Genomic DNA, 26,714 nt, shown 5'->3' with positions numbered 1-26,714 from the left:
TTATTTTCTTTCTTGGGGATTAACTTGAGGCTTGTTCAAGTAATCCAAATACATTGTTCTTCATATATTCCATTGAAAACATTTCTTCCTTATTTTCTTGTTCTTGAAGTGGTTTGGAAATTTTCACATTGTCAACTATGTTTGATCTTTGGGCTATCTTTGGGAGGTATTTTCCCAACAATTTGGTATCAGAGCTTCTTCCTAAATCAAGGTGGTTAAGTTTCGATTTTGTGGTGAGTTGCTTAAACTTTGTTGTGCACAAGGTGTTTGTGAAAATTCCCAAGTGAACTTTGGTGATTTATTTTCGGTAAACAAGTGGATAAATCATGTCTACTAGAGGAATGGTGAAGATTGGGAAGTATGAGATAGAGAAATTCAATGGGAAGAATGATTTTTCATATTGGAGAATGCAAATGAAAAATTTGTTGATTTCTCAAAAGTTGCACAAGGCATTGGCGGGAAAGGAGAAGAAGCACGTTGATATGTCAAACGAGGATTGGGAAGAGCTAGATCTTGAGGCACGAGCGTCTATCATTCTTTGCCTTGAAAGAGATGTTGCTTTCTTGGTTGATAGTGAGGTAACGGCGGCGGAGGTGTGGACAAAGTTGGAGGTCAACTTCATGACGAAGACTCTAACAAATCGGATCTATTTGAAGTCCAAATTGTATACTTGCAAGATGGATGAAGGTACACCAATCCGGGAGTATGTCAACAAGTTTGATAGGATCATATTGACTTGAATGACATTGATGTGGATGTAGATGATGAGGATCAAGCACTTCTACTACTTCTTTCATTGCCAAAGTCTTACGAGAACCTAGTACAAACATTGATGCTTGTGGGTGATAAACTTTTGATGGAGGACACTAGAACGTCACTTCTAGCGGATGATCTTCGAAAGATTGCAACTAGTGGCATGTCTACCATTGGTAATGAGGAGCAAGCTCAAGGATTGTTTGTAAGGGGTAGAAGCAATGTGCGACCAAAGGGCAAGAGAGAAAAATCTAGATTGAGTTCTAGACCTCTTACCGAAAGGTCTTGTTTCAAATGCGGCGAGCTTGGGCATTTCAAGGCGAATTGTCCTAACAAAAAGGGTTGGAAGAAGAACAATAAGAACAACAACAACGGGAAGGTGCAAGTCAAGCAAGAGGTAAGCTATGCCTCGGAAGGAGGGGAAAGCAATGAGTGCTACACCATCTCTTGTGATGTAGAAACCTCCGATAAGTGGATTCTTGACTCTGGATGCTCTTACCATATGTGTCCAAATAGGAAGTGGTTTACTACCTATAGAAGCACTGATGGTGGAACCGTGTTGATGGGTAATAACCATTCTTGTAAAACGGTGGGGCTCGGTTCAATTAGAATCAAGATGCATGATGGAGTGGTTAGAACATTGATGGATGTTAGACATGTTCCTGATTTGCGAAAGAACCTTATCTCTGTTGGTGCCTTAGACTCCGGTGGTTGCAAGATTGTAACATAGAATGGAGTAAAGAAGGTCTTTCGTGGTTCTTTGATTGGGATGAAAGGTATTCGTGAAGGCAATATCTATACTCTTCAGGGTACTACAGTTACTGAAGATGTAGCAGCTGGAACAAGTGGAAGTGGCGGAGACCCATGTGAGTGCACTCGGCTATGGTATAGGAGGCTTGGGCATATGTCTGAAAAGGGGCTAGATTTGCTAGTCAAGAAAGGTTTGCTAAAGAACTTGAAGAAGCCTTGCATGAATTTTTGCGAGCATTGCGTGTACGGTAAAGCATACCGAGTTCAGTTCTAGCCAAGCAAACATAGAAGCAGAGGCATTCTTGACTATGTGCACACGGATGTATGGGGTCCAGCTTTTGTCACTTCCAAAGGCGGTTTCAGGTATTTTGTTACATTTGTTGATGATTATTCTAGATATGCTTGAATTTATTTTTTGAAGCAAAAGAATGAGGTATTCGACACTTTCAAGAAGTGGAAAGCAATGGTTGAAAACAAAAAAGGAAAGAAATTGAAGACACTGCGATCTGATAACAGTACTGAGTATATAGATGATATTTTCAAGGAGTTCTGTGGTAAGGAAGGCATTGTAAGACACTGGACAGTTAGAAATACACTGCAACAGAATGGGGTCGCGGAAAGACTGAATCGCACATTTCGAGAGAAATCGATGTGTATGCGATCCTATACTGGTTTGGGCAGAGAATGGTGGGCAGAGTCGATTGCAAATGCTTGCTACATTGTGAACCGGTCTCCACATTCAAGGTTAGATGGAGATATACCTTACAGGGTATTGACAGGAGAACATGCAGATTATGAGAAACTCAGAACATTCGGATGCACAGCCTACTATCATGTCAACGAGGGAAAGCTCGATGCGAGGGCCAAGAAGGCTATCTTCTTGGGGTATGCAGCAGGTGTTAAAGGCTATCGCCTTTGGTGTGTAGAGGATTCTAAGTTCATAATCAGCAGAGATGTTACCTTTGATGAGAACTCCATGATAGCTTCGTTGAAAGCTACAGTGCCAGGTGGTGATGATATTGAGATTACAATTTCTCAAGTTGTTGACATAGAACCTAGAGATCAACCTGATTCTAGGCATGTTCAAGAGGAGCATCAAATAGACACTCAAGATGAGAGTGATGATGCACTTGAACAAGAGGCGGTTCAGCAAGAGAATGTACAGGCACAGCAACAATAGCAGCTTGCAGATAAATTGGCTTCCTCTAGGCCACGCCGTACTTACAAGCAAGTTCTAAAGTTGGGGTCAGACGAGCCTTTGAGGCACTATGGGCAGGCAAATTTGGTTGAGTATGCACTCTCGGTGGAGGATGATGAGCCTACCACTTTCAAGAAAGCTATTTTAAACAACAATAGCGAGAGTTGGTTGGAGGCAATGGAAGAAGAGATGGAATCACTTCACAAGAACCAAACATGGGAGGTTGTCCCATTGCTCATAGGTAAGAAAGCTATTGGTTGCAAGTGGTTGTATAAAAAGAAGGAGGATCCTACCAAACTCGATGGTACAAGATTCAAAACGAGGTTAGTGGCAAAGGGGTTTGCACAAAGAGAGGGAGTTGACTACAATGAGATCTTTTCTCCGGTGGTCAAGCACACTTCCATTCGGGTGCTATTGAGTATTGTTGCTCATCATGATCTTGAGCTGGAACAACTCGATGTCAAAATCGCCTTCTTGCACGGGGACTTGGATGAGAAGATCTATATGCATCAACTTGAGGGCTACAAGGTTGAGGATAAGGAACGTCAGGTATGTCGCTTGAGAAAATCACTATATGGATTGAAGCAATCTCCTCGGTAGTGGTACAAGCGATTTGACTCCTTCATGCTAAAGCATGGTTTCTCCAGAAGTGAGTATGACTGTTGTTTTTATATTCGAAAATTTCGGGGAGGTAACTATATCTATCTTCTATTGTATGTGGATGAAATGCTTATTGCTTCGAAAGGCAAGGTGGAGATAGATAAGTTGAAATCTCAACTTGGTAAAGAGTTTGAGATGAAGGATATGGGGGCTGCTAGGAAAATACTGGGTATGGAGATTAGAAGAGAGAGGACGAACCAGCGAATGTTCTTGAATCAGAAAGGCTACCTTGAGCGGGTTATTGCTAGGTTCCGGTTGCAAGGTGCAAAGTCAGTGGTAATTCCATTGGCTCCACATTTCAGGCTCTTTGGTAAACAGTCTCCTACTACAGAGAAGAAAAGGTACGCATGGATCGTGTGCCTTATGCTAGTGCAGTTGGCAGTTTGATGTATGCCATGGTGTGTACACGCCCAGATATTTCACAGGCGGTTAGTGTGGTCAGTAGATTCATGGCAAATCCGGGGAAGGCACACTGGGAAGCTGTGAAGTGGATCCTGAGGTACTTAAAAGGCACTGTGGATACGAGTTTATGTTTTGGTGGAGATGCATGTCATATAAGTGGGTTTGTGGACTCAGATTATGCAGGTGACCTAGATAGACGACGATCCACTGCTGGATATGTGTTTTGCATACATGGTGTCCCAGTTAGTTGGCGATCAATGTTACAGGCTACAGTTGCTCTTTCTACTACAGAGGCCGAGTATATGGCCATGGCAGAGGGAGTGAAGGAAGCATTGTGGTTATGGGGTCTTCTAGATGATTTGGGGATTGAGCAGGATTGTGTGGACTTGTGGTGTGATAGCCAGAGTGCAATTCACTTGGCTAAGAATCAGGTTCATCATGCTCGAACCAAGCATATCGACGTCAGGTATCATTTTGTGCGTGATGTCATAGAAGAAGGTGATATTTCACTCGCGAAGGTACACACAAATGAGAACCCAGCTGACATGTTAACCAAAGTGGTAACGGGTAGCAAGTTTCAACATTGCTTGGACTTGTTTCACATTAGTCCGTGTTGATATGCCCATGTGGGCATGGCCCTTCAGGGCGAGGTTGAAATGAGGTGGAGAGTATATGAAGGTGGAGGTGAACTACGGAGGCTTGATCCCGAGTTTTGGGTACGTAGGCAATCATGGTTTGAATGGTGCAGCCGAGTTTTTTTTGGTGCTTGCTTCTTCTTCTTGTGTTCGTCCAAAATTTGAGTTTTATCAAATGATGTACGAGGTGGAGAATTGTGAGAAGAGAAGCTGAAGAAGCCAGCGCCTAGGCGCTGGAGTGGGCGCCTAGGCACCATGTCCAGGTGCCTAGGCGCTCCGAGTGCAAAATTCAGGCAGAATGTTGGCGCCTAGGCGCCCCGATAGATATATATATATCCGGTTTTTCACCCTTTTCTAAATAATACAACCCTTGCACCCGATTTTGAGAGAAAAACTTGGAGAGAATTTACAAGATTGAAGGTTGTTCATTTTGGGTATAAATTCAAAGTTATTTTCTTTCTTGGGGATTAACTTGAGGCTTGTTCAAGTAATCCAAATACATTGTTCTTCATATATTCCATTGAAAACATTTCTTCCTTATTTTCTTGTTCTTGAAGTGGTTTGGAAATTTTCACATTGTCAACTTTGTTTGATCTTTGGGTTATCTTTGGGAGGTGTTTTCCCAACAGATACAATTGATTAAATTAATATTATTTAAATATTTTACTAATCAATTCTTGATCGTTCAAATCTTATTATGTAGTCAACCATTTCTATTATCGACTTGACACTGTAAACTTTAATCGACTAAATTTTCAGTAAATTAATTCTATAATTACACGAGTCCCCTTTTTTCATTGCAATTTATTGAAATTATATGACAAATAAGATTTCAACAATCTTTTCTGAAAAACTACTAACACAAATTAATTTCCTTGTAGAAAAATACTCGTAATAACAATCTTCTTTATTAAATATATTAAAATGCATTGCTGTCATGAATATAATAAAATAATTATAAATTTGATAGTCTGCACAATTGAAATAATTTGCCATAACTCGATAGGTAGGGATGTCAAATGGGCCGAGCCGGCTCGGCTCGTCAAAGCTCGGCTCGTGGATTGTTCGGGCTCGTCAGCTCGAGCCGAGGGGGGATCGAGTCCAACGAGCCGAGCCCGTTCGGCTCGTCGAGCTCGACGAGCGGCTCGTGGGCCGAGCCCACGAGTCCACAAGCCCAAAAAAATGGAAAAAAATTGAAATTTTATTAATAAAAATTGAAAAATTTGCTAAAAATAAAAAATTCACGAGCTCGTGAGCCTCTCGTGAGCTCGGCCCGGCCCACGAGCCAGAGCCGAGCTCATGGGTTAACAAGTTGAGCCGGCTCGGCTCGGCCCACTGCCACCCCTATCGATAGGTGAAGTAAACATGATAAAAATAGTGAACTCAAGAGTCCTAACTCTTAAAATCATCAAGCTTTTATCAAATTTTCAATTGTCGACCAGATTAAAATTTTCGCATAGATTCAATAACAAATATAATTAATTAGGTTAAAGATAGTAACACAGTGTCGTGGCATTAAACATTTACTATTTTATCCGAACAAAGGACAAAAAGATCAATCACACAATAAATCTTTGTTCGGTTTAAGTCATTTTAAGTTTATATTGACTGAAACCAAACATTCAATTATTCAGTGAACTTTAATTCATTGGTTCAGGCAATTTTCAGTGTCAGCTAGTGAAAAACGAGCAAACCATAGCCAAACTTCATCACATGTTTAACCATTTCTAGACACTGCCAGCCAGTAATTAAACTTGTGTATGACAATTAAATATTGCTTGGTACGTCTACGTGTTTGTGTTTACACACACACACAGTCGTACGTATATAGTACATATTTCTTTATTAATTAATAATTAGGTATGATAGGAACCTTTAGTTTTACTTGATATTCTTTTTTTTTAATATTTCGAGATAAGGTTTGATTTGTATCGTCTAAATTTTTTAATTATTAGACGAGGTAGGGATCAATGCCAAACCCGTCATGTATGTATGGATTTTACTAAAAAAAAAAGGGTACAAGCTTTCCACTTTGCACACAAGTGGCTATTATGAAATTGAAAGACTGGTATCCAATTTAAGTTGATCAATAGTTTTCATGAGGTGCTTGTTTGATTTGATATTTTAAGAATAACTTTTCTGTACACTCAATTTTAACTATATATTTTTTTAAAAAGGGAACTTGCTTGGTGTACAGCTCCCTTATAGCCACTGGCGGATTCAGGCGCAGGCTCGACCGTCCTATAGTCCGTGTCTGCCTCTAAAAATGTCTACTTTTTTTTTTTAAAATAAATCCACATATATTTGTATTGTTACTCGTGTTCAAACTCAAAGTTAGATCCGTCACTGCTTACAACCCCCTCACAATGAGCGGACCCACAATTATTTTATTCATGTGGACCCCCTCAACATGTAATTAAGGAGGCTTATACTATAGTGTAAATGGAATTTTCCTTAAAAAATTACTTATTGTGTTTATTCGTAACTTTTTCTTATTTTTTTAATTGCACATTCATTAAAAACACTTTTTCAAAGAATCGCTTCTCAAAAATATTGTATCAAATAAGTGCGATATTTAAGGAGAATAGTCTTACCTTGTTTGATACAAAATTGAAGCCTCCTAAGCAAGAGAATTGTAAAGATGGATAATTATTTATATATAATTTATGGATGGATACAATTCATTCGAAATTTAGCGTTGATGGACGAGTTCAGGTAAATCCAAGTCAAAGGTTTCAATCCAATTTTATTGTTTGACAAATTTTTTATGAGAAATTAGGCCCCGTTTGGTATCTATTTTTTTCAAAATGTATTTTTTTCTCTCTTCTTTTCAATCACACATTCTTTATTAAAATAATATTACACGTAAATTAAAAAAATCATTATTTTTCAACCACACGCTTTTCATTAAGTTACTATTCTAAAATGCATTTTTACATAAAAATGACTCTCAAACACTCCCTATGACTATTTCCCTCAGCCTTTTATGAATGTGGTTATGGTGCTCAACCTTTGAATACGCGGATTTGAATTTCCAACTTTTAGGTTCTCACATTACCAAAATCATTTGTATGTACGACAAGATTGCATGCAACTTTCAAATAACTTCAATTTAGAAGGCAGAGCTATCAAACCGCTTAGTTTTTCTCTTCTCTCCAATTAAAATGAAAGAAGCGTTCAATTTTAATGTTCATATTAATAATTTTACACTTTTCGTCACATGAAGATCTAATTTCATAAATTTAAAATAAGTTGAAATTCCAAAACCTCACATTCAGAAATTCAAAAAATAAATAAATCCATATTTGAGGAGCTGAAATCTAATTCTCCATTAAATAAACTATATATGGAGCATGTATTTGAAAACCATAAAGAAAAAAGTAAGAACCTTCTCTTGGTCGAACAGTGTAGGTAAACAGCCCGAAACTGAACTAGCTTTAGCAATAGAAATAATAATGTAAAGCAGAGTCTAGAAGATCTCTATGCCACGTGTAGGTCCCATGCATGTCCTTAGTGGGTGGCACGTGTTCTTACACGTGGGTGCTGCAATTATCAAACAGGAGAAAGCTTTTGTTTGGTGTCTCTTTCTGCGCACACTGGCAATTCAAAACAGTTCATCCCAGAAAGCGACGAGCCGACGACCAAATCTTCTCTCGGACGGATACCTCAACCTTAAGGAACTTTAATAAATATTATTATTAAATTTTTTATTTTACAAGTTCTTGCTGTTATTAATTAGGTCAACTGAGTTTTTAGAACTAATCCATTTCCGGTTTGCTAGTTCAACTACACCAATTGAGATTGATTAATGCATCCCGTTGATCCTTGCCATGTATAATGTTAATCACTATATTTAAAAGTTCAAATTATATGGTAGAGACGAAATATTCATTCATTTTCAATGTAGAATCAAATTTTTATACTTACCTAACTTACACTTTCATTGAATTATTAATAGAATAATATTGAATATTAAAAAATAGTAAAATTATATTCATTATATAAACTTCTAATCTAAGTTCTATGCATGCTAAGCTACTAACCTTTACTGTACTTTGAAGGATGAATAGTATAATATTAGAAGGAAATAATTTTTTTATCATATACAAGGATGAATGCAGACTCTTTGAATTAGAAAGCACAATCAAATGTCATATAGATTGAAGACTTTGTTCTTGATTTTTGAATAATTCATACTTGACTCGATAAAGTGTAGAATTAAATTTAAAAACTCATTCCTTCATTAATAATTTGTTCATTATTTTCATATTTCAAACATTACTTTTATTAATATTTTTCTCATCATAAATTAAAAATTCATATTTACATTTAAAGAAGTTAATTTATAGTGTATTTGATATAAACAACCAATTCAAGTAATAAAAAGAAAAAATATATATATAACCAATATTCACTACTAATATTCAATCAGTTTAATCATTTAAGACTCATCTGATATACACAATTTGATAGGAGAAAATGCAAATTTAGGTTCAAAATATGATTAAGAAGTGAAGTAAATATTATAATTTGTAGAGAGACTATAGAAATTTTTTTTAAAAATTTAGAAGAATTAAGGTTTTGATAGAATGCGTGAGTGAGAGAGTCACGAGAGTAGAGAAAAATGAAAAAAGTTCAAATCTATTGTGATTTTGTTTCTGTTTGATGGATATTAAAATCAAAATTTTAATAAATTTGAATAAAAATTGAAAATATATGAATTCCATGAAATATGTTATTAAAATTAATTGTTAATTTTCATTTATATTAAAATTTAGATTTTATTTCGTATCAACCCTGACTTTATTGAAAAAAAAGTTGGAGGGTCACGTGACCCTCCAAAACTCCCCTTGTGTCCGCCCCTGATCATGTACATTCCATTACTATTTGGTAGTGTTTTTGCGTCACTTTATATAGAAGAATTTCATGATAAACTTACCTTAAATAATCTTTTTCTAAGAACTTTTCAAAAATTTTTACGAACATGCATTTTATTTTTTTTTAGTTTCGAGTACAACTTTTAACTTTTCAAAAATCATATATCAAATGGACAATAAATATAAATTGCTTCCCTTGAAAAAATCGAGAACCATCCACTAACTCTCAAAAGAATAGGACAAATTATCTTATAGTACTATCACCAAGCGTGAGAAAAAACCTAGTTAAGTTGGAAATGATCATTTCCTTAGTGGAGTGGATTTGTTCCGTAAACAAATGGATAATGAAACAGATTATAAACAAGTCACAATTTAATCCTTCTTCCCATATCGTTTTCGATTTTCACATTTACTGTCTCCAAGTAATTTATTGGATCTAATGCGGCCACAAAGCATTTGTTTCTTCCACGCTTTTTATGAAAGAATAATTATTTGTTTCTTCCACGCTTTTTACACACGAAAACAATGATATGATGAAAATCACAAGATAAACATCCAAGAAAATCATTGTAATTTTCTTGATTGACAGCAGCACATCAAATTGTAAGCTTTTGCTAGTCATCTATCAAAAGATATCTTGATATCCTCGTCCCATCCAAAATGTTGAAATGGATATTTTATATCAAGAAAACTTCAATTACTTTTGCCATATTTAGAAGTGCATATTGTGAATTAAAAATTACAAATTTTCACATGTTGTGAATTTGGACATTTTTGAAAATTTATCATGAGTACGAGGTTGTATTGATTTCGCACATGATGTACTAAACATGTTAAATCACGTTTAAATTTTTTTTAAAAAAGTCATACCTTCCACTTACCGTATTCCGTGAGGGATGTATAGATTCATTTTTCATAAAACTTGATATATGTACAATTTTCGTTTGTAGTTTACACAAAGATTTACGTAAATGAAACTATTTGTCTGCCTTTATTTAAAGTTAAAAGAGTTCAAAAAGATAGAAATATTATCTATACTGCGTTCTTAACCAAAATATTATCCGTGGTGCAACTGGAAAAGCAAAAAAATGAGAGACAAGTTGATGGTAGCAACGTGTTTGCTTTTGATAATCGAAGATAACATAAACGTCAAAATCTTGGTACCAAAATTGAACCTAAAATCCTAAATTCTGCTGTTTTGTTCTTTTCAATAATGTTCAAACAAATGATAACATCGAAAATGGTACCTAAATCTAAAAGCAAGTAAAAAATAATACCTAAAAATTGTAACTTAAAAAAGAAAGAGTGTGTATATTTATCCAGGAGAAAAAAAAAATGAATATTTAAGAAGAAGAGGAGGGAGGATAGTAACTGGAACTGGTATTCCATGGTGGTATTGTAAAACTGGAACTGCTTCCCTGTGCTTGAGTTTGATTTCCTTGCTGCCCGAAATGAATTGCTTGTGCACTGGAAAATACCGCTGGATTTGAAGAAGATGAAGATTGAGAAGAAGAAGAAGAGGGCATTGATTGTGAATATAAACCAGCTAACGATGAAGCATTAAACATTTGTTGTAACAACGTTGTAGAATGTTGGCCACGGAAATAATCACTGTTTTGAAGCAATTGTGAGTAATCCCAATAGTCTCTCATGGTGGTAGAGATATGGGACGGCGGAGTTTGGAAGAATGGGTTGGTCAGCGGGGGAGGCGGTGGTGGACGAGTTGCAATGGCCAACTGTGTGGGTTGGGAAATCTGCGACGGGGGTGGGACAGGTGGATTGACGATTCTGACATTTTCAGGGAAATTTAGTTTGGCTCTGTTGCCTCTGAAACGGAGGGCGGCTTCATCGTATGCTCTGGCAGCGGCCTCCGCCGTTTCGAATGTGCCCAGCCACACTCTGGCGGCTTTATGTGGATCCCTTATTTCTGCTGCCCATTTGCCCCATGGCCTCTGTCTAACTCCTCGGTATCTTCTTCTTCTCTCTCCTGTTTCTTGATTTGAAGTGCTCGTTATTTCTGCTTGTGGTGGTTGCGCTGCGGCGGCGGCGGTGGTGGTGGGAGGCATTGCAAAACTTGTTCCTGCCTCCGGCTCTGGAAATAAAATCAATTAAATGAATAGTTTGCAAATTAAAAATAATAGTCAAATATAGGCGCAAGCAATGGCCCATCTCATCTCTTCTTTAACATGAAATTTAATATAATGAAAAAGAAAAAGGCTAATTCAAAGTCTTAGCTTATTACAAATTTGAACAATCAAAGCTGAAAATAAAAATTTGAAAGAATGAATTTTCAATGTTAAGAAAAACAGAGGAGTTTGCATAATGGCTTGGAATATGGGGAAAAATTATGAAAAAAATGAAGTTTTTTTACACTAACCATCTTTGACAGAAGAAGAAGACTCTCCAAACCGCCGATAAACCGCCGGGGCTTGCTCCGGTAACTGCGTACCACTATCTTCTTGATCACGTCTTCTCTTCTGGCCAGGCCAAGAGCCAGAGCTGGAAGAAGAATAAGCAGACGATGGCGAAGTAACTAAATGAATATTCCCAGTACCACCTGCAAAAGACGGTGCAACAGCGCCACCACTTAGTTGCTCAGGAGTTAACCTCCTCTCACCGCCGTACCTCTGCCCCGACACCACATGTGTTAGAGCAGTCACCATAGCCGACATCTCTTGCAATTGACTATGGCCCGAAAACATCGACCCCCCTGCCACTGCTGATAGTAAATAATCCGGTTGATCTTGATGTTGCATTTGATAGTATGGATCAATATTCAAAACGGTGGCAGAGGTGGTGGTGGTGGTGACGGCGACGGTGGAGGTGGAGGTAGAGGTGGAGGTGGAGGTGGAGGTGGAGGTTTCTGCTGGAAATCTAACATACTCGCCGCTATCTCGTGGATTCGCCACCTTTAACAAGAGCATGTAACAACCCAACTAAATTCTCTTCAAAAATCTTTTCTTCCAAAATCACCAAATCAATAAGAACCCTAATTTATCAGCCCCCGATAATCTTCTGCATGAACTAGCAACCACCTTGAGAAAAACACGTGCAAAAAACTGAATCAAATTTAAGAAAATTGACTGCTGCAGCTGTGGGGACCTGGGAATTATCAAAGAACGGCTTTATAGAAAAGCAAAAGAATAAATTCGAACTGGTACAGCCGTCAATGGAACAGTAATCTTTCTTTGTGCTAATCCTTTCTGCAAAATGAGTTTAAAAGCAATTTTAAGTAAAAATATTAATAAAAATTCGCTTTTTGTTCCTTTAAATTAAGATATATATGATGCCAACTAGCCGACTTGGAGACTTGTTCATACCGTTTGACTGATCGTGGCTAAATTACATGTATCTGGTCTGTGTTCTAGACAGCCGGGTGTCGGTTTCTGGCTTGTTTTAGTGTTTTTGTGTGTGTGTGTGTGAGAGAGAGAGAGAGAGAGAGAGAGAGAGAGAGAAATCATCTTCGAATTGAGTTCTTTGCATCATCAAAAATATGAAATATGGAGGGGAAAAAGCACATTAAAATTAAACTCATTTAGGCCCCATTCGAGTCATATTAATGTAAAAATAAAAATGAAAAATATAGTTGTTACGGACCCTACACAAAATATAAAAAGTTAAATATGGTGACTTGATATAATGGATAACAGTTATATTTTTCATTTTAATTGGCAAATAATGTAAACAAACGGGGGCTTAAGCCTCGTTTGACCCTATTTTTCTAAAATTATTTTTTCTAGTCACATTTTTCTCAATAAAATAATTTTATATATAAATTCAAACTTTTTCTTTGTTTTTAAAGTCACATTCTTCAAAAAAATCAATTCCTTAAAAAATTTTGACAGACAGGGACTTAATTTGCTGACAAGGTGTAGCTTACGTTGATATTGGTTTTGATTCGGGTTAATGGGTATTGAGAATCCTAAATCCTTGGTTAGTTCCATTTACTTCATTTTTTTCATACTCATTTTTTAATGGTATATTCATATAATAAAATATTTTATGCGTAAATTCAAAATATTTCTTTACTTTTTAACCATACATTTTTCAGAAAAATGATATTCAAAACTATGTTTTTTTTTTTTAAATTTTAATGTCATAAGTAACTAAATTAAGTAGAATTTTGAAGTTTATTGAAAGAAAAAAACAATATACATAAGTTTCTCTTTTGGGGTTGGGGCCCGTGGTGGTGTGAAGGCGACTGCAAAAGAGAGACGTAATTGTGTATCACGTCATTATCAATGTATACAATGTTAATAGTGAATATCATTTTGCTAAGAATTTATAAACAGTTTACTTTATAAATAAATAAAAATAAATAAAGAATTTATGGATGGTTTGTCCTAACATACGACTTGAACAAGTCATTTTTGAAAAAATTATAAGTTTTGAACCGCTCATTTTTCTTGAATTCGGAATTAAGCGATAAACTTGCACAATTTTTAATTAAGGGTAAAATTAATAACTCAAAATTTGATAATGAGGCAAACCTATTAATTTAGTTAATACGCCCCCAGGGCATATCTCCCAGTGGCAAAGGGGAGGGTGGATAGGGCTCAACACGACAGTGTGCAGAGTTCGATTCCCCGCAAGATGGAATTGGCTTTGTTGCAAGCGGGAGTTATCATATGGGTTAACAGCCTTGGCCTATCCATGTGCTCCCCACCCTGGCTTCTGGGAGGCACATCCTGCGATTTACCTCCTCTACGATGGCCCAGGGCAAAGTCGGTGGGGGCCCTTAAAGTTGGGGTTCAACCTTTATTAATTTAGTTAATACTATTTGACCGAATTTTAAGCATATCATCTTTCACGATTTTCAAAAATGATTGTTGGTCAACGCCTAAAAAATAATACCTTTGACTGGTTCCCTGTCTTTGATTTTAATTTATTTAGCACAAAATAGGTCGTTTTATATGCACTATTTTGCACGAATGGTACCGTATTTGAATCTCGTATTGGTCAAAACACGTCTCTTTTCTGACTTTAGTGGCTCATAGTAATATTAAAACTAATTAAGAAGTCTTGAATGCTATTATTAGACCATCGAAATAGATAATTAAAAAATAATTTTAAAAAATTTATTTTTCTTATTTCGTATGAGTAAATTCAATATACTACTATTTATTATATTAATTCAAATTCTAGGAATCTTAAGGGGAGAGCTATTAACATGCTCGCCTCAGAAACAAGCTATCATGGATTGAGTTAAATTAGATTTTTTCGTATGAATCACTCGTTAAAAAGAAATCAAACGATCTTTTTCATCTGAATTTGTTAATACAAGGAGAAATTAATCAAGATCGTCAAATTTGATTCTCGCCCAATTATTGGGTTCAACTTTTAACTAAAATCGCGTGGGTGGAATTTATCTTCCTTTTTAGTTTTTGTTTCAAACGATTGATTTTAGTTGCAACTGGTCATAATTAAGATGGGATTAATGATTTTAATAAAACGGCAAGGATTAAATATTTGGACTAAATTAAGCTGGCTTAAGGTAACACGTGGAAAGATTAAGAAAAGTACAATACTAGGGTGGGTAAATAGGTAGGTCCAGTACGGGCATAGACACGTAATTAATCATTTAGTGCTTAAAAATAAATGTGATAAAATAATGGTACTAATTGTTTTCTTTCGTGTTAATGTTGACATCCGACGTTACCTAATCGACATCATTTATGGTTGAGATTGAAATGGTATCTGATCATCTTCGAATCTCAAAATTTCGTTCTTTATTAGTGAAAATATCTTATCGTTATGCAATTTTTTTTATTTTTTTTGCCATTTTTAGTCATCCCTTATATCCTAGGAGCGATTTTTTTCTACACAAGTCTCAACATAGTGCTTTCCTTCCACTTCTTGAAAAGAAGCATTTTACTTCTTCCTTTTATATAGATTACGGAGAATTACATGACAATTGAGATGATTTCACGGGTTGTTTATTTTTGTTTGTATATAAAGTTCAAATGAAAAGATGGGAAAAAATTATAAATCTATTTTATTCACATAATTTACGTTAACTTGACATGATCGAGTTGATTCAATAATTATGTCATAAGGGGATGTTGTGACATTTCACGACTTTAAAAATTTTCCAATATGACTACAAGAATTGTCGAATGATTGATTATAAATAATAAACACAAATCATATAGATTGAAAAAAATATCTATTGAAGCCTAAAAAATCCATAGAAAATTTCGTAATTCCTAACTAGATATACTGGTAATTGAAGTAAGTAATTATTCATGTAATTATACTGAAACTGTATAGAAGTAAATCCATTAGAATAGATGAACTCTTGATTTCAAGCTCGTCTCATAATTATGTTAAAGAATTGTTTTCCCAGCTATTTTCGTTATGTACAAGTATATGTAACAATTGGTGTTAGGGATTACCATTGCTCCTTTTCTATCAAATCTTATTTAAATAATACATATCTAAGTAACAATTTATGTTAGGTTTTACGGTCATTTTTATCTCGTATAACCATAATAATTTAAATAGGTTGGTTGAGATCTTAGGACATATCGTTCTAGCTATTTGATTATTACATCTTATTCCTTTGTCTCATAGTCTATTATTTATAATTTTATGAATAATTAAGATCGTACACACATCACAATCTTTAATCAAGTAGGCGTTGCCATAGATCCAATTCATGCTTTAGTATTGATCTTCATCAATGTAGTTTCTATTATTGTACTGAACTCAATTTTTAAAAGGTTCACCAACAAAGCAATAATAATTAAAGATTTCATCACTAAACACGTTTTAACTTTTCTTGTCAAAAGTATGTGACAAGTACAATGAATTATCTAATTAACTTTTATTATTTAGTGTGTAATTTAAACTTAGAGAACGGCGATGGGACATCAAAATAATTCCTCATACAGTCGATCTGCTGGGGATCCGATGGTGATATTAACTTTGCTATGTACTATTTAAATTTTTCGTGTCAACATCAAAACATTCTCCTTTCACACTTCCAATGCAATTATGGGGTTTTAACTTATAAGAGATTACAGAACGTAAAATGTGGACTTTTGAAGAAGAAGAAAAGTAAAGCAATTTGAGAACTTAATGCGCAAAAGAAGAACACAAATGGGGCAGAAGATGGTTTTCTGAGTGAGACGTGGACTTGTGTATAATACACACTTTTAAATGTGCAATTATATAGCACTTAGAGCATGTTTGGTAGAGATTTTAATCCAATTAATATCAAATTTTTTATCGTTATTTTACTATTCCAGCCGTCATTTTTGAATTCTTCTTTCATAAGTAAGACCCACTTTATCTCTAACGGTTAAAAAATTAATTAACAAAATTCCTAATAAACAAGCACTTAGACTCGTTCTTATCGAAATACAAAAGTTTCCATATATCTTGGAAAAGATTAAAAGAATATGTTAGAGATGTTATCATATAAATTTGCTATAATTATATAATGGTCCATTTGACGTAACTTTTGTGTCAAAATGTGATTCTGATATTAAGAAGTTATTTTTAAACATATTTGAATTATTTTTTTAATGTATTTTGTTTGCTTAGGAAAGTTTTTAGATAAAGTTGCCTAAGGAATATTCATTGGCTCTTTTACAAGAAGTAGAAGCAAAAGCGAAAAGTCCTACAAAACGGGCTTTTATTCTGTATGAAAAATCTAAGTTTTGGGATAAATTATATTTCATATTCAATAATTTTAAAAGCTAGCCCCCTAGTTTTGGATAGCAGAAGTAAGAAGACGAAACTTTATTGTTATAGGGGTATAATGAGTTGTTCGTGCATGAATTCGATCCCCATGATATTTCTTCTTAGGTAAAGGATATTAGATGACCACCATTTTGGGGATGAGATAAAAAGGAGAGACATAAGTTCAAATATATTATAATCCTTGCAACAATAAGTAGATGTAGGGATGTCAACAAATCGAATCGAAACTCATCACATATAAATGGCGAGAAATAGGAAAATTTTTGAAGATCTTAGACTGCACATTGATAGCATAGTGAGATCAATCCAAACATGTGTATATAAAATCATTTTTTTTTTTTTTTTTTTTCCCCTTTTTTTTTTTTTTTTTTTTGCCCGTGAGCCCGAGCCAATGAGCCGCACGGGCTGGATTGGGCTCGGCCCGTCCCCACCATAACAAGGCGCGGGCAAGCTCAGGCTTTCTCCAGGACGAGCCGAACTGCTATTCCTAAGTAGATATAACTTTCACATTGAGAGTGAACTACTTTTTGCTTTCACTTTTCTATTAAACATTATTATTACTAATGTACTCAATCAATAATATGAGATTAGACGTTTAATCTACAAATAGTTATATAAATAGGCAAAAGCCATAAATTTTCCATACATTCTAGCAATAACCAAGCTAAGCCGAACATGACGGAAGGCTTCAAAGTTCGTCTCTGGAATGAGGGAGCCAGCCCAAAGACAATGTTAGCCCAGAACAAAAGCCCACTAATGTAGCCTGTATATACACAACAACGGTCCAATTTTTAAATGTAAGTAATTCTATTCTAACCTAAAGCTTGTTTGGCACAATTTTTTCTGAAGAAAAGAGATGCACCATGTTGATATGAATTGAAAAGGCCTTTTTGTACACATCCTTAAGGACAGCATTTATGGCAATCTTCGCTAGTTTCTTCTGAGGGCTGTGGACATAGTATGGCTTTGTCATTGGCCTTCCCCTCGAATCAGACAAATAAAAAAGGGAATCATGTTGTATTCTTACACTTTCATGTTTACAACTCAATTTATCTAATTATTATAAGGATACACCCAATTTTGAAGATGAATCATAAAGAAAATACCTATTAAACCGATCACAATAATATCATTACAGTAACAATTATCCAAAGAGAAATCCTTCTAGAACGATTATTTTGAAGAATGTGTGATTGAATATATGAAATAATTGCGAATTCTAAAGAAAATATGGATGAAAATAATTTAAATATTAATTGTGTCAAAGAAGCCTTTAATGCATCAAACAACAATTACAATTATATGAATATGAATGGTGCTTAGTGTACAGGGTACGGGTTCTAAACCCGTACCAAACACTCACAACATGGGGGTGAGTGGGGTTTTTGCTAGTTTTTTAGATAGGTGTGGACCCATTTGGTCTAAGTGTTTGTAGGCGTTCTGTGAACAGAACCCTTATACACTCGGCATTATTGTATGAATCTAGGGGTCAATAATTGCTTCAATGATTCACATAAAAAAAATATAATAATAATTCGAAATTGATAAAGTCAAACCCACAAATAAAATATTTAAAAATTGGGGAGATCGTAAGTTCATTACCGGTTGAGATTTGCTATTAATATCTTAGATTTTTATAGTAAAGTTAGACAACAATTGATGAAACGTGTAGTTAAAATTAATCGTTAACTTTAATTTGATAATTTAATCTCATTACTAAAAGCCTGTTTGGCATGATTTTTGCTTTTGCCTTAACTTTACATAGAAGAACTTTTTGAGGAAACTATCTTAATTTTTGGTTGGAAACTAACTTTTAAAAAAACTTTCCATTCCTAAAGTATTTTTAAAAAAAGTCACATTTGACCAATTTCTCTTGAAAACTTTTCTAAATTTCTAATTACCAAAAGTATTTCACAAAATTGGCCAAACGAATCCAAAAGCAGTTTTTGGATTTTAAGAGTCCTTTTAACTTTTCCAAAAACAATGTCAAACGAGCCATAAACAGGATCTTCAAATATTTGACATCTCAATACATCAACTTTTCACAATGAAGGAAGAGGCTGTCAACAAGACAATTTGATTTTCTCACTCACAGATGTCCGAGTAATGAAAAATACGGTAACACCAAAACTCAACTTCGAAAACATTCTGAAAAAGAAAAAGCAACTTGTTAGTAATTAATATTGAAGTGATTTTTATAATTAATTTGGTAATTTATTATTATTATAAATGGTGCAAAGTGCCATTTTTTACATAGTTTTGAGGGTATATGCGAATTATCCGAAATTCCGAATCTTATACCGTTTAGCATTCAACGATTTTTTCTGCGATAATCTTCCAAGAATCTGAATCTCTCGCAGGAGACAATTGAGAGTGAAATGGCGGAGGATAGTAATAATCGTGCTAAGAAAGAGTCTACACTAATACCGAGTTCGTCGAATTCGCCGCGTCATACACAAGACATTGAAATTGAAGCCGACGATCCCGTCAAATCCCCTCCTAATTCCGCCAATAATTCATCTACTCGCAAGGTCAATAATCAATTTACTCCCCCCTTTACACGTGCATATGCATGTATAAATTCGTCTGATTTTTAAATTATTTTGTTTATAATTTTTTTTTTAAATTTTGTAATTTAATGTGATTATACTGCTTCAACGAGCTGGGGGAGCGATTGTAAATGATGATTAAATTGTTAGAAATGCATGGGCTTCTGAATTAATTGGTCAAAATTTAGATATTTTCTTGTAAGATATGAACAATTAAAGCCCAAACTCAGTGTTAAACAGGTAGAAAAGTAAAAGTCTACATATTACATTGTTATGGGACCTAAGGAAATTCATACTTGTTATGTGTGTGGAATAACATACTTGTTAGTTGTTACTATAAAAGTAAGAATACTCCATATAAGTGAGTAAAGGAGTAATGGCAAAATATTCAATACATAGTGAATCAAGTTACTTTTCTCACATAGTATTACCAAGTAGTTACTACCAACCATGCTTGGCACTTGGCACGGCTTTACATAGAAGGACTTTCATTGAGTACTAGTGGCCAATATGGATTAATTTATTCTTGCTGCAAGGGGAGAAATGTTATAAATGAAAAGAAGGAAGGTAAAGAAAGATAGACTATCACCTTAGAAATTTGTTCGGATAACTCAAGCCAATGAAAGGGGAGTAATTTGATAAATTGTATGAAGAATAAATATAATGAACTGTATCATCAATAAGTTTACCAGGGGCTTCCTTCGAGGAAACTATCTTTGATTATGTAGTTATTTTGATATAAATATGCCCATCTGCTACAATTTGTACAATATGGTAAACAAGCATGTTGTGCTTAGCGAATACTATGTGCATTTCTATAGAAGCTGTATTATGTTGCAAAAAAGTCATAGAAATTAAATGTCAGTGTTTCTTCCGATGGCTGAAAAGGTAGTTGATAGTGGAAAATACTTAGATCTTTACCTGCTGGAAAGGCGGAAGGCATACATTTCTGGAGTCATTTTGATGTTGCTTAACCGAAATTGCAATTACTATGTCATACATTATCTAATGGAAGCCATGAAACGGACAAACCATCATCTTCATTACAAAGAAGAGAAGTAGAAAAGAGAGGAAGAAGAACAAACCATGCTGTGAAAACACACCAGAGCTTTAGTGAAATAATCATATGAGTGATAGACTAATGTTATTTAAATGTATTTGTGAGATAAATAGAGTGATGACATGTATTCATCGAGATGCCCGTAGCCCAGATTGTTGAAAGCTAAAGAGATCTTAAGCTTTAGAATTTAGGAGGCAGCAAAAAAATTGGAGTTTATGCAGGGTCAGCCTTGAGATTTTGGGTGACTATGTAATATTTTAAAGAAAAATGCCATAAGTATAGGAAATTTTTGACAAATTTGTTACCGAAGCTGACGTAGCAAAACGTGATTAGCCAGTTTATTTTTCATTTGTCCCATCTTTCAATCAATGCATGCCAAGTGGTGTTTGTAAACATTTTCTATCAAATTTGTCTATACTTATAGCATGATTGTATTTTAAATGGTGTACCTTTCATGTAATTTATTGAGAAAAAAATATTCCAATAATATTATTTCACTGCAAAAATATAACATTTAAATATTTTTTTATTTTATTATATGCCTAGAATAAGAAAAACACAAGTAAAGCTCAAAAGGAACTTCCGAACTTCATCAAAATTCATATGTCGTCAACAAAGAACCATCCAAGCCACTAACGTCTTCGTACAATTCCATATGAGCAAACCTTGAAATAAGAAATATCAAATAATACTTGTAAACCTTGAAATGTAACAAATCATGTAAAACTATTCTTGCAATTCTAGAAGCAAATTAACTCACTAATTAAACTTTTTGTAATCAATATGTTCTAGCAAATATTGTTCAATAGATGTCAAAGTTAGCTCATTCAGTTGTTCTTGTAACGTGGTTGATCGCAACTAAGATTTTAATAATTTCAATTTTGAAAAATTCCATTTGGCAGATGCATTAGTAATAGGAATTGTCAATAGCATTCTATAAGTAATAAATGTGTTCAAAAAACAATCATATCTTTTCAAATAAGTCAATATATCAAAAGTTGTCTTGTTTCTTTAGGTAAAAGATTTCGCAAAATTTTTAAATCTTGAAACAAATCTTTGCGCCATCAAGATCCTAAAAATTTACATATATTAGAACAATGTCAATATGATCACTAGCGATCTCTTGATTTTATGTCAAGATTGTCCCAAATGCTTGGATCATAGATGTTGAAGGGAATGTACCTATTATGAATTAAACAATCTACATATTCATTATTATCATTTTTGTTAGGAGATTCACCATCAACCTCTTCACTAGTATCATTTTTCTTGGATAATTCATCATCAACATTGTCATTTTTATCATTTATCATTTTGTCTCAATTCATTAACACCTTCATTTTCATTTTTATTAGTTCCAAGTACTTGGTCCATAATTTTAGCTTCTTTAACAATAAATTATTTATGAGCGCCTTTTTGAGACTCTATCAACTCCTCAATTTTTCTCCTTTTCATTCGTTCTCCGAATTCCAATTTCTGTTTTCGAGGATACATTTTAAACTTTAATTTATGACATTAAAATTCATAAAGATTTTAAAAAATAGAAGATATAAGCTAATTAAAGAGTAAACTGGCGAAAGCTTTATAAGTTTAATTAAAGCTATCTTGATTCTTCAAAAATACATGTACCCCCAATCAAATGAAAATGTAGAAGAATTAGGGATAAAAAATACAATAATGTTAAATAAGAGTCATTATTTGTCTGTTTATCTTATCATAGATTGCAAATGACAAATTCAAAAGGCAAGACTCGAAAGGGTAAAAAAAAATTGAATCCCACTTTTTAGTGATCGTCCAACAAAAACTTACACTTCTAGAACAAAAAACTTATGAAATAATAATTAACAAGTGGAGAACCGGCACCAATTAAATGATGAGTTACAAGATTGTACTATTGTAGAGCAATCAATAAAGAATGACGGTAGAGCTTTTTTCTTGTCTGTTTGACAGTTCTTCATGAATTAAAAGGATGGGAGAGAAGAAAACGACAAAAATGGATTTGGGGCTAGCTTTTCACTCTTCACTTTAATCATTTGAATTTTGGGCAATTTATAGTCTTGTTGGGTTGGAAATTGATTAAAGTAGGTAATTCAACATTTAGGATTGGACTGGTAAAATAGATAATTTAATTTATTTTTTATTTTTTGAAAGAAAGATGGTTAAAACTACAAAAAATAAATAATTATTTTCAATAATATGTTAAATTAAAAAATATTAACGTAATATAATTTTTATTTTATTTTTAACTTTTTTCATAGATATTGTGCCCTTCAACTCAACATAATAATAAAAATTTAAAATTTTAAGACTTAAAAAACATTTTAAATATATAATAATAATAATAATAATTTGGTGCCCTAACAATACTTAGGCCTTGTTCGGTCGCTCAACTCGCGGACCCCTCAGAACCGTCTCCGAGTTTAAGCAGTCTGATATATTGTACAATTTCTTTGATCTCAAGTAAATCACTGAGTACAATATATTGATCACCATTGAATATTTATTCTCTTTTATCGTCTAATTTGGAGGTTTAGAGCATTGTGGTAAATGTACTGTACAATACTCAGTTGAGCTTTAGAGGTGTCATATCTGCAGTTCAATGTATTTGATTTGTGTAAACTATGATAAAGTATTTTTAATAATTTCCCTATCAAGCTTTTACATAAATTTTACAAGACAACCATGTCAGTATGTTATATGGCTGATTCTGGTACTTGGTCAGGCTTGCTATGCTGTTCTGCAGAGTTGGGCGTCGAAGAAGTTTATGACAGGATGGTAATAACTTGGCGTATGTTTGAAAGTTGATTTTTTGTTTTTGTTTCCCCTTGTTCTCCACCAAGGCACCGACTAATGTACGAGATTCTGCTTTTACTTCCAATTTGCAGTGTTGTTCTCTTTCCTGTTGCTGTTACATTTTTCATCACTTGGTGGTTTATTCAGTTTGTTGATGGTTTCTTCAGTCCTATATATGAAAGGCTTGGCATTGATATATTTGGTGAGTCATCAACACCCTGTGATGTTTATCTTACTCTGGCATCGATTGCAAATTTTTTTCCTAATGCTTTCTTCTTAGACTCATCTGAATGCCGGTAATTCGACTGAAATAAAATAGCCGAGCCTGAACCCCTTCTCACTAAAAGGCTGAGTTCACTGTTCCTGTTGGATCAAAATGTTTATTCTAAATACGTTTACATGCTGCTGTATGAAGTAACTTTTTTTCTTATTTCTGATGATTTTTTTTTTGGATTTTACATAGGTACGATAAAGTAATGCATGGGTTGAACAATAACTAGGTTTTGCAGATTTTTATCAAACTGCATTTCTTCCATTGTACTTATTTTCTTATTCGTGGTGCAGGTCTTGGGTTCATCACGTCATTAATATTCACTTTCTTTGTGGGTATATTTGCTTCCTCATGGTTGGGTGCCACAGTTTTCTTGATAGGAGAATGGTTTATAAAGCGAATGCCTTTTGTCAAACACATATACTCGGCTTCCAAACAAATTAGTTCTGCTATCTCTCCTGGTAAACCATTTCTTTATAGTGTCCTGTGATACTTTAGTAAAAATTGAGTTGTTTGATGAGAAGTGCAGAAATTAGACCTCGTGGGATTAGTCGAGGTGCGCGTAAGTTGGCCGGACACCCACGGTCATAAAAAATAAAGTACAGAAATTAGACAGGGTCTGAAATGTATGTTGCACACCAGATGCCAATGCTTCTCTCCTAGGATCTTAGAACACCATGATGAAAAAGGGCTAGTTATATATCTTCTTTTAATTATTCAAATATGTACACTGGCAACATTTTCATTTTTTTAGTACTTACTGCATTATGTTTTGACATCTTTCTCTGTAGTATTTTATATTGCTACTATACAAGTTAGTTGATTTTCATGATATAAATTTTCTAAGGGAGATAATCTTTTAGTGTTGCTTCAAACTAGTTCATAAATGGTGCGTAAAACTTGGAGCATAGCTGATCCTTCAGCATGCAGGGATCAATGTCGAATTTAGTGCTATCCATAGTATCATATATACAATATAAGCTCTTGTTTTTCCGTTTGCGGAAACTGACTGCTGGTAGAGCTTAACAATTCACAGTTCTTTTAACAAGGCAAGATTGCGCTGATAGAAGTTTACCATTTCCATTTGTGATCTGAAGAACAGATCCTGATAGTAATGCTTTTTAGAATTCTCCCCTTTTTTGCACTCTGCAGGTGCTTGGTAAATGTCCTTGTCCTTATCATTCTGATAATATTGAAATATGCTACCATTATTCGTGTTTTTGAATCAAGATGAGATTCTGCAGGAAATTTATCCATTGTGTTTTACGCTTACATGGATGTACTTAGGCATCCATGAAAACATAGAATTTATATTTATGTAACATCATTTCGTTTATTTCAGATCAAAATACCACAGCTTTCAAGGAAGTTGCCATCATTCATCATCCTCGCGTTGGAGAATATGCCTTTGGTTTTATTACATCATCTGTAGTCCTTCAGGTGCTTGAAATAACCTGTCATTCAAAATTGTTGCAAATACTTTTATAGTTAACAAACGACTTAGTTTTGTATTGCAATTTCTTGAAGACCATAGTTGTATATGAAATCTTCTGTGGCTACAGAAGTTGTTTGAGTACATATTTTCTCTTAAAGAGGCATGTTGTTGATATGGAACTTGAACTAGAAACAATTGATAATGAAATCATTATCTATATCGTATGTCCCTGCTTCATATCAGATGTTGCTTACAGATCTCGTCATCAAAAACAGACTGCAATTGGAAATAAGTATCTTAGAGCTGTATAATTGGCTAGATAGCTTAACACTTGTTACTGTAAATTGACTTTCTGTTCATTTGTCGGATCGTAAAATATTGAATTCGGAAATATGTACACAAGAGTTATAATTCAACTTGACATAGATTAACACTGGTTGCTGTAGATGATCTCTGTTTTCAGTTGTTGGATTATAAAAAATTAAATTGTTAAATAAATAGCGACACCTGCCTTTATTTGGTTCTGGTTTTGTTGATATAAATTGCTGTCTGTTGGTTACAGAGAGATGCTGGGGATGAGGAGTTATGCTCTGTTTATGTCCCAACAAATCATTTGTACATAGGGGATGTATTTCTGGTTAATTCGAAGGAGATCATTAGGCCAAATTTGTCTATCCGTGAAGGCATAGGTTGGTGATCTGCTATTCATTTTGTGCTTCATTTACTTCATCGTTACATTCACCTTTATTTTTGAAATTTTCGAGACGTGATGGAATGCCAGAATGCTTGCCTTGTATAATTTCTTAATTTGAAATAACATTGAATAAATGATACTCTTTTTTCCCTTCTTTATTAGTATGATAGGTCCCCCCCCCCTCCGGGGGGGAATGTGCTGACATTAATTTTTAATTGCGCCGCCCTCTTTACCAACTCTTCTTCCATTTATTTCAGAGATCATCGTGTCCGTTGGAATGTCAATGCCACAGGTGATTTCTCCCTTAGAAAGGATTACACACCAGAATAATATGATCCCTCTGAACAGAGTGATGTAGAAATTAATATTGTTGTCGAAGAATGTTCAACTAGCTATTTCACTTCCACTACATCCAGTTTATTTCGAAGGCATGGTTACATCTCCACTCCTCCGTCTTTCTGCTTGTTGGACAATACAAATTGTAGTAGTGAGTTACAAAGTGGTGAAATGTTGTGTTTTGCCTAGAAAATGAAAGCACGGAGTTTGGACAACATTTCACCTAGAAAATGAAAGCACAGAGTAATGTGTATTTTTATACAGAGAAAATGTCCATGTCGATATTTAAATTCTCTTTGCCCAGTCACCCTGTTTATATGTCCATAATGCTGGATTTATATCATCCAAAATCAGGCTTGTGAATTCACTCCAAGCCCATTTCATTTGGGCCTTGACACCACCATTGCGCCATGTCCAAATGGTGAATATAGGCCTACCTCCGTGTCAAGCATGTTCATACATTATATATGTACACTCCAAATGAAGAAAACAAGTTTGCACAATACTAATTGTTAGTGTATGCAGATAATGAACACAAGTTTAAACTATCTAATCATCTGCAAATGTCCACCGGTGTAAAGGAGGGTTTCAGAT

General features: G+C 34.5%; 2 protein-coding genes across 3 annotated transcripts; one reads left to right on the top strand and one right to left on the bottom strand.

Annotated features, from left to right (window-relative positions):
- Nucleotides 1-10,379: 10,379 nt before the first annotated feature.
- LOC111397387 (ethylene-responsive transcription factor ABR1-like) lies at nucleotides 10,380-12,684 on the bottom strand. 2 transcript variants are annotated; one of them, XM_023024288.1, is made up of 3 exons: nucleotides 12,596-12,684; nucleotides 11,653-12,478; nucleotides 10,380-11,367 (listed from the first exon to the last, which is right to left on the bottom strand). In XM_023024288.1, exons 2-3 carry the CDS (start codon nucleotides 12,197-12,199, stop codon nucleotides 10,619-10,621), a joined length of 1,296 nt encoding a protein of 431 aa, XP_022880056.1. In that variant the 5' UTR covers nucleotides 12,200-12,478; nucleotides 12,596-12,684; the 3' UTR covers nucleotides 10,380-10,618. The 2 variants fall into 2 exon arrangements, with proteins under 2 accessions (XP_022880056.1, XP_022880057.1); XM_023024289.1 differs by lacking the exon at nucleotides 12,596-12,684 and having other exon boundaries at nucleotides 11,653-12,483.
- Nucleotides 12,685-19,232: 6,548 nt separating this feature from the next.
- On the top strand, nucleotides 19,233-26,487 carry LOC111397388 (protein LIKE COV 2-like). The gene is made up of 7 exons (XM_023024290.1): nucleotides 19,233-19,513; nucleotides 23,314-23,366; nucleotides 23,477-23,586; nucleotides 23,949-24,116; nucleotides 24,998-25,095; nucleotides 25,653-25,779; nucleotides 26,042-26,487. Exons 1-7 carry the CDS (start codon nucleotides 19,361-19,363, stop codon nucleotides 26,140-26,142), a joined length of 810 nt encoding a protein of 269 aa, XP_022880058.1. The 5' UTR covers nucleotides 19,233-19,360; the 3' UTR covers nucleotides 26,143-26,487.
- The last annotated feature ends 227 nt before the right edge of the window (nucleotides 26,488-26,714 follow it).

This window comes from Olea europaea, chromosome 7, assembly GCF_002742605.1.
Source record: "Olea europaea var. sylvestris chromosome 7, O_europaea_v1, whole genome shotgun sequence".
Lineage (NCBI taxonomy): Eukaryota > Viridiplantae > Streptophyta > Magnoliopsida > Lamiales > Oleaceae > Olea > Olea europaea.
This window is presented reverse-complemented; position numbering and strand designations above follow the sequence as displayed.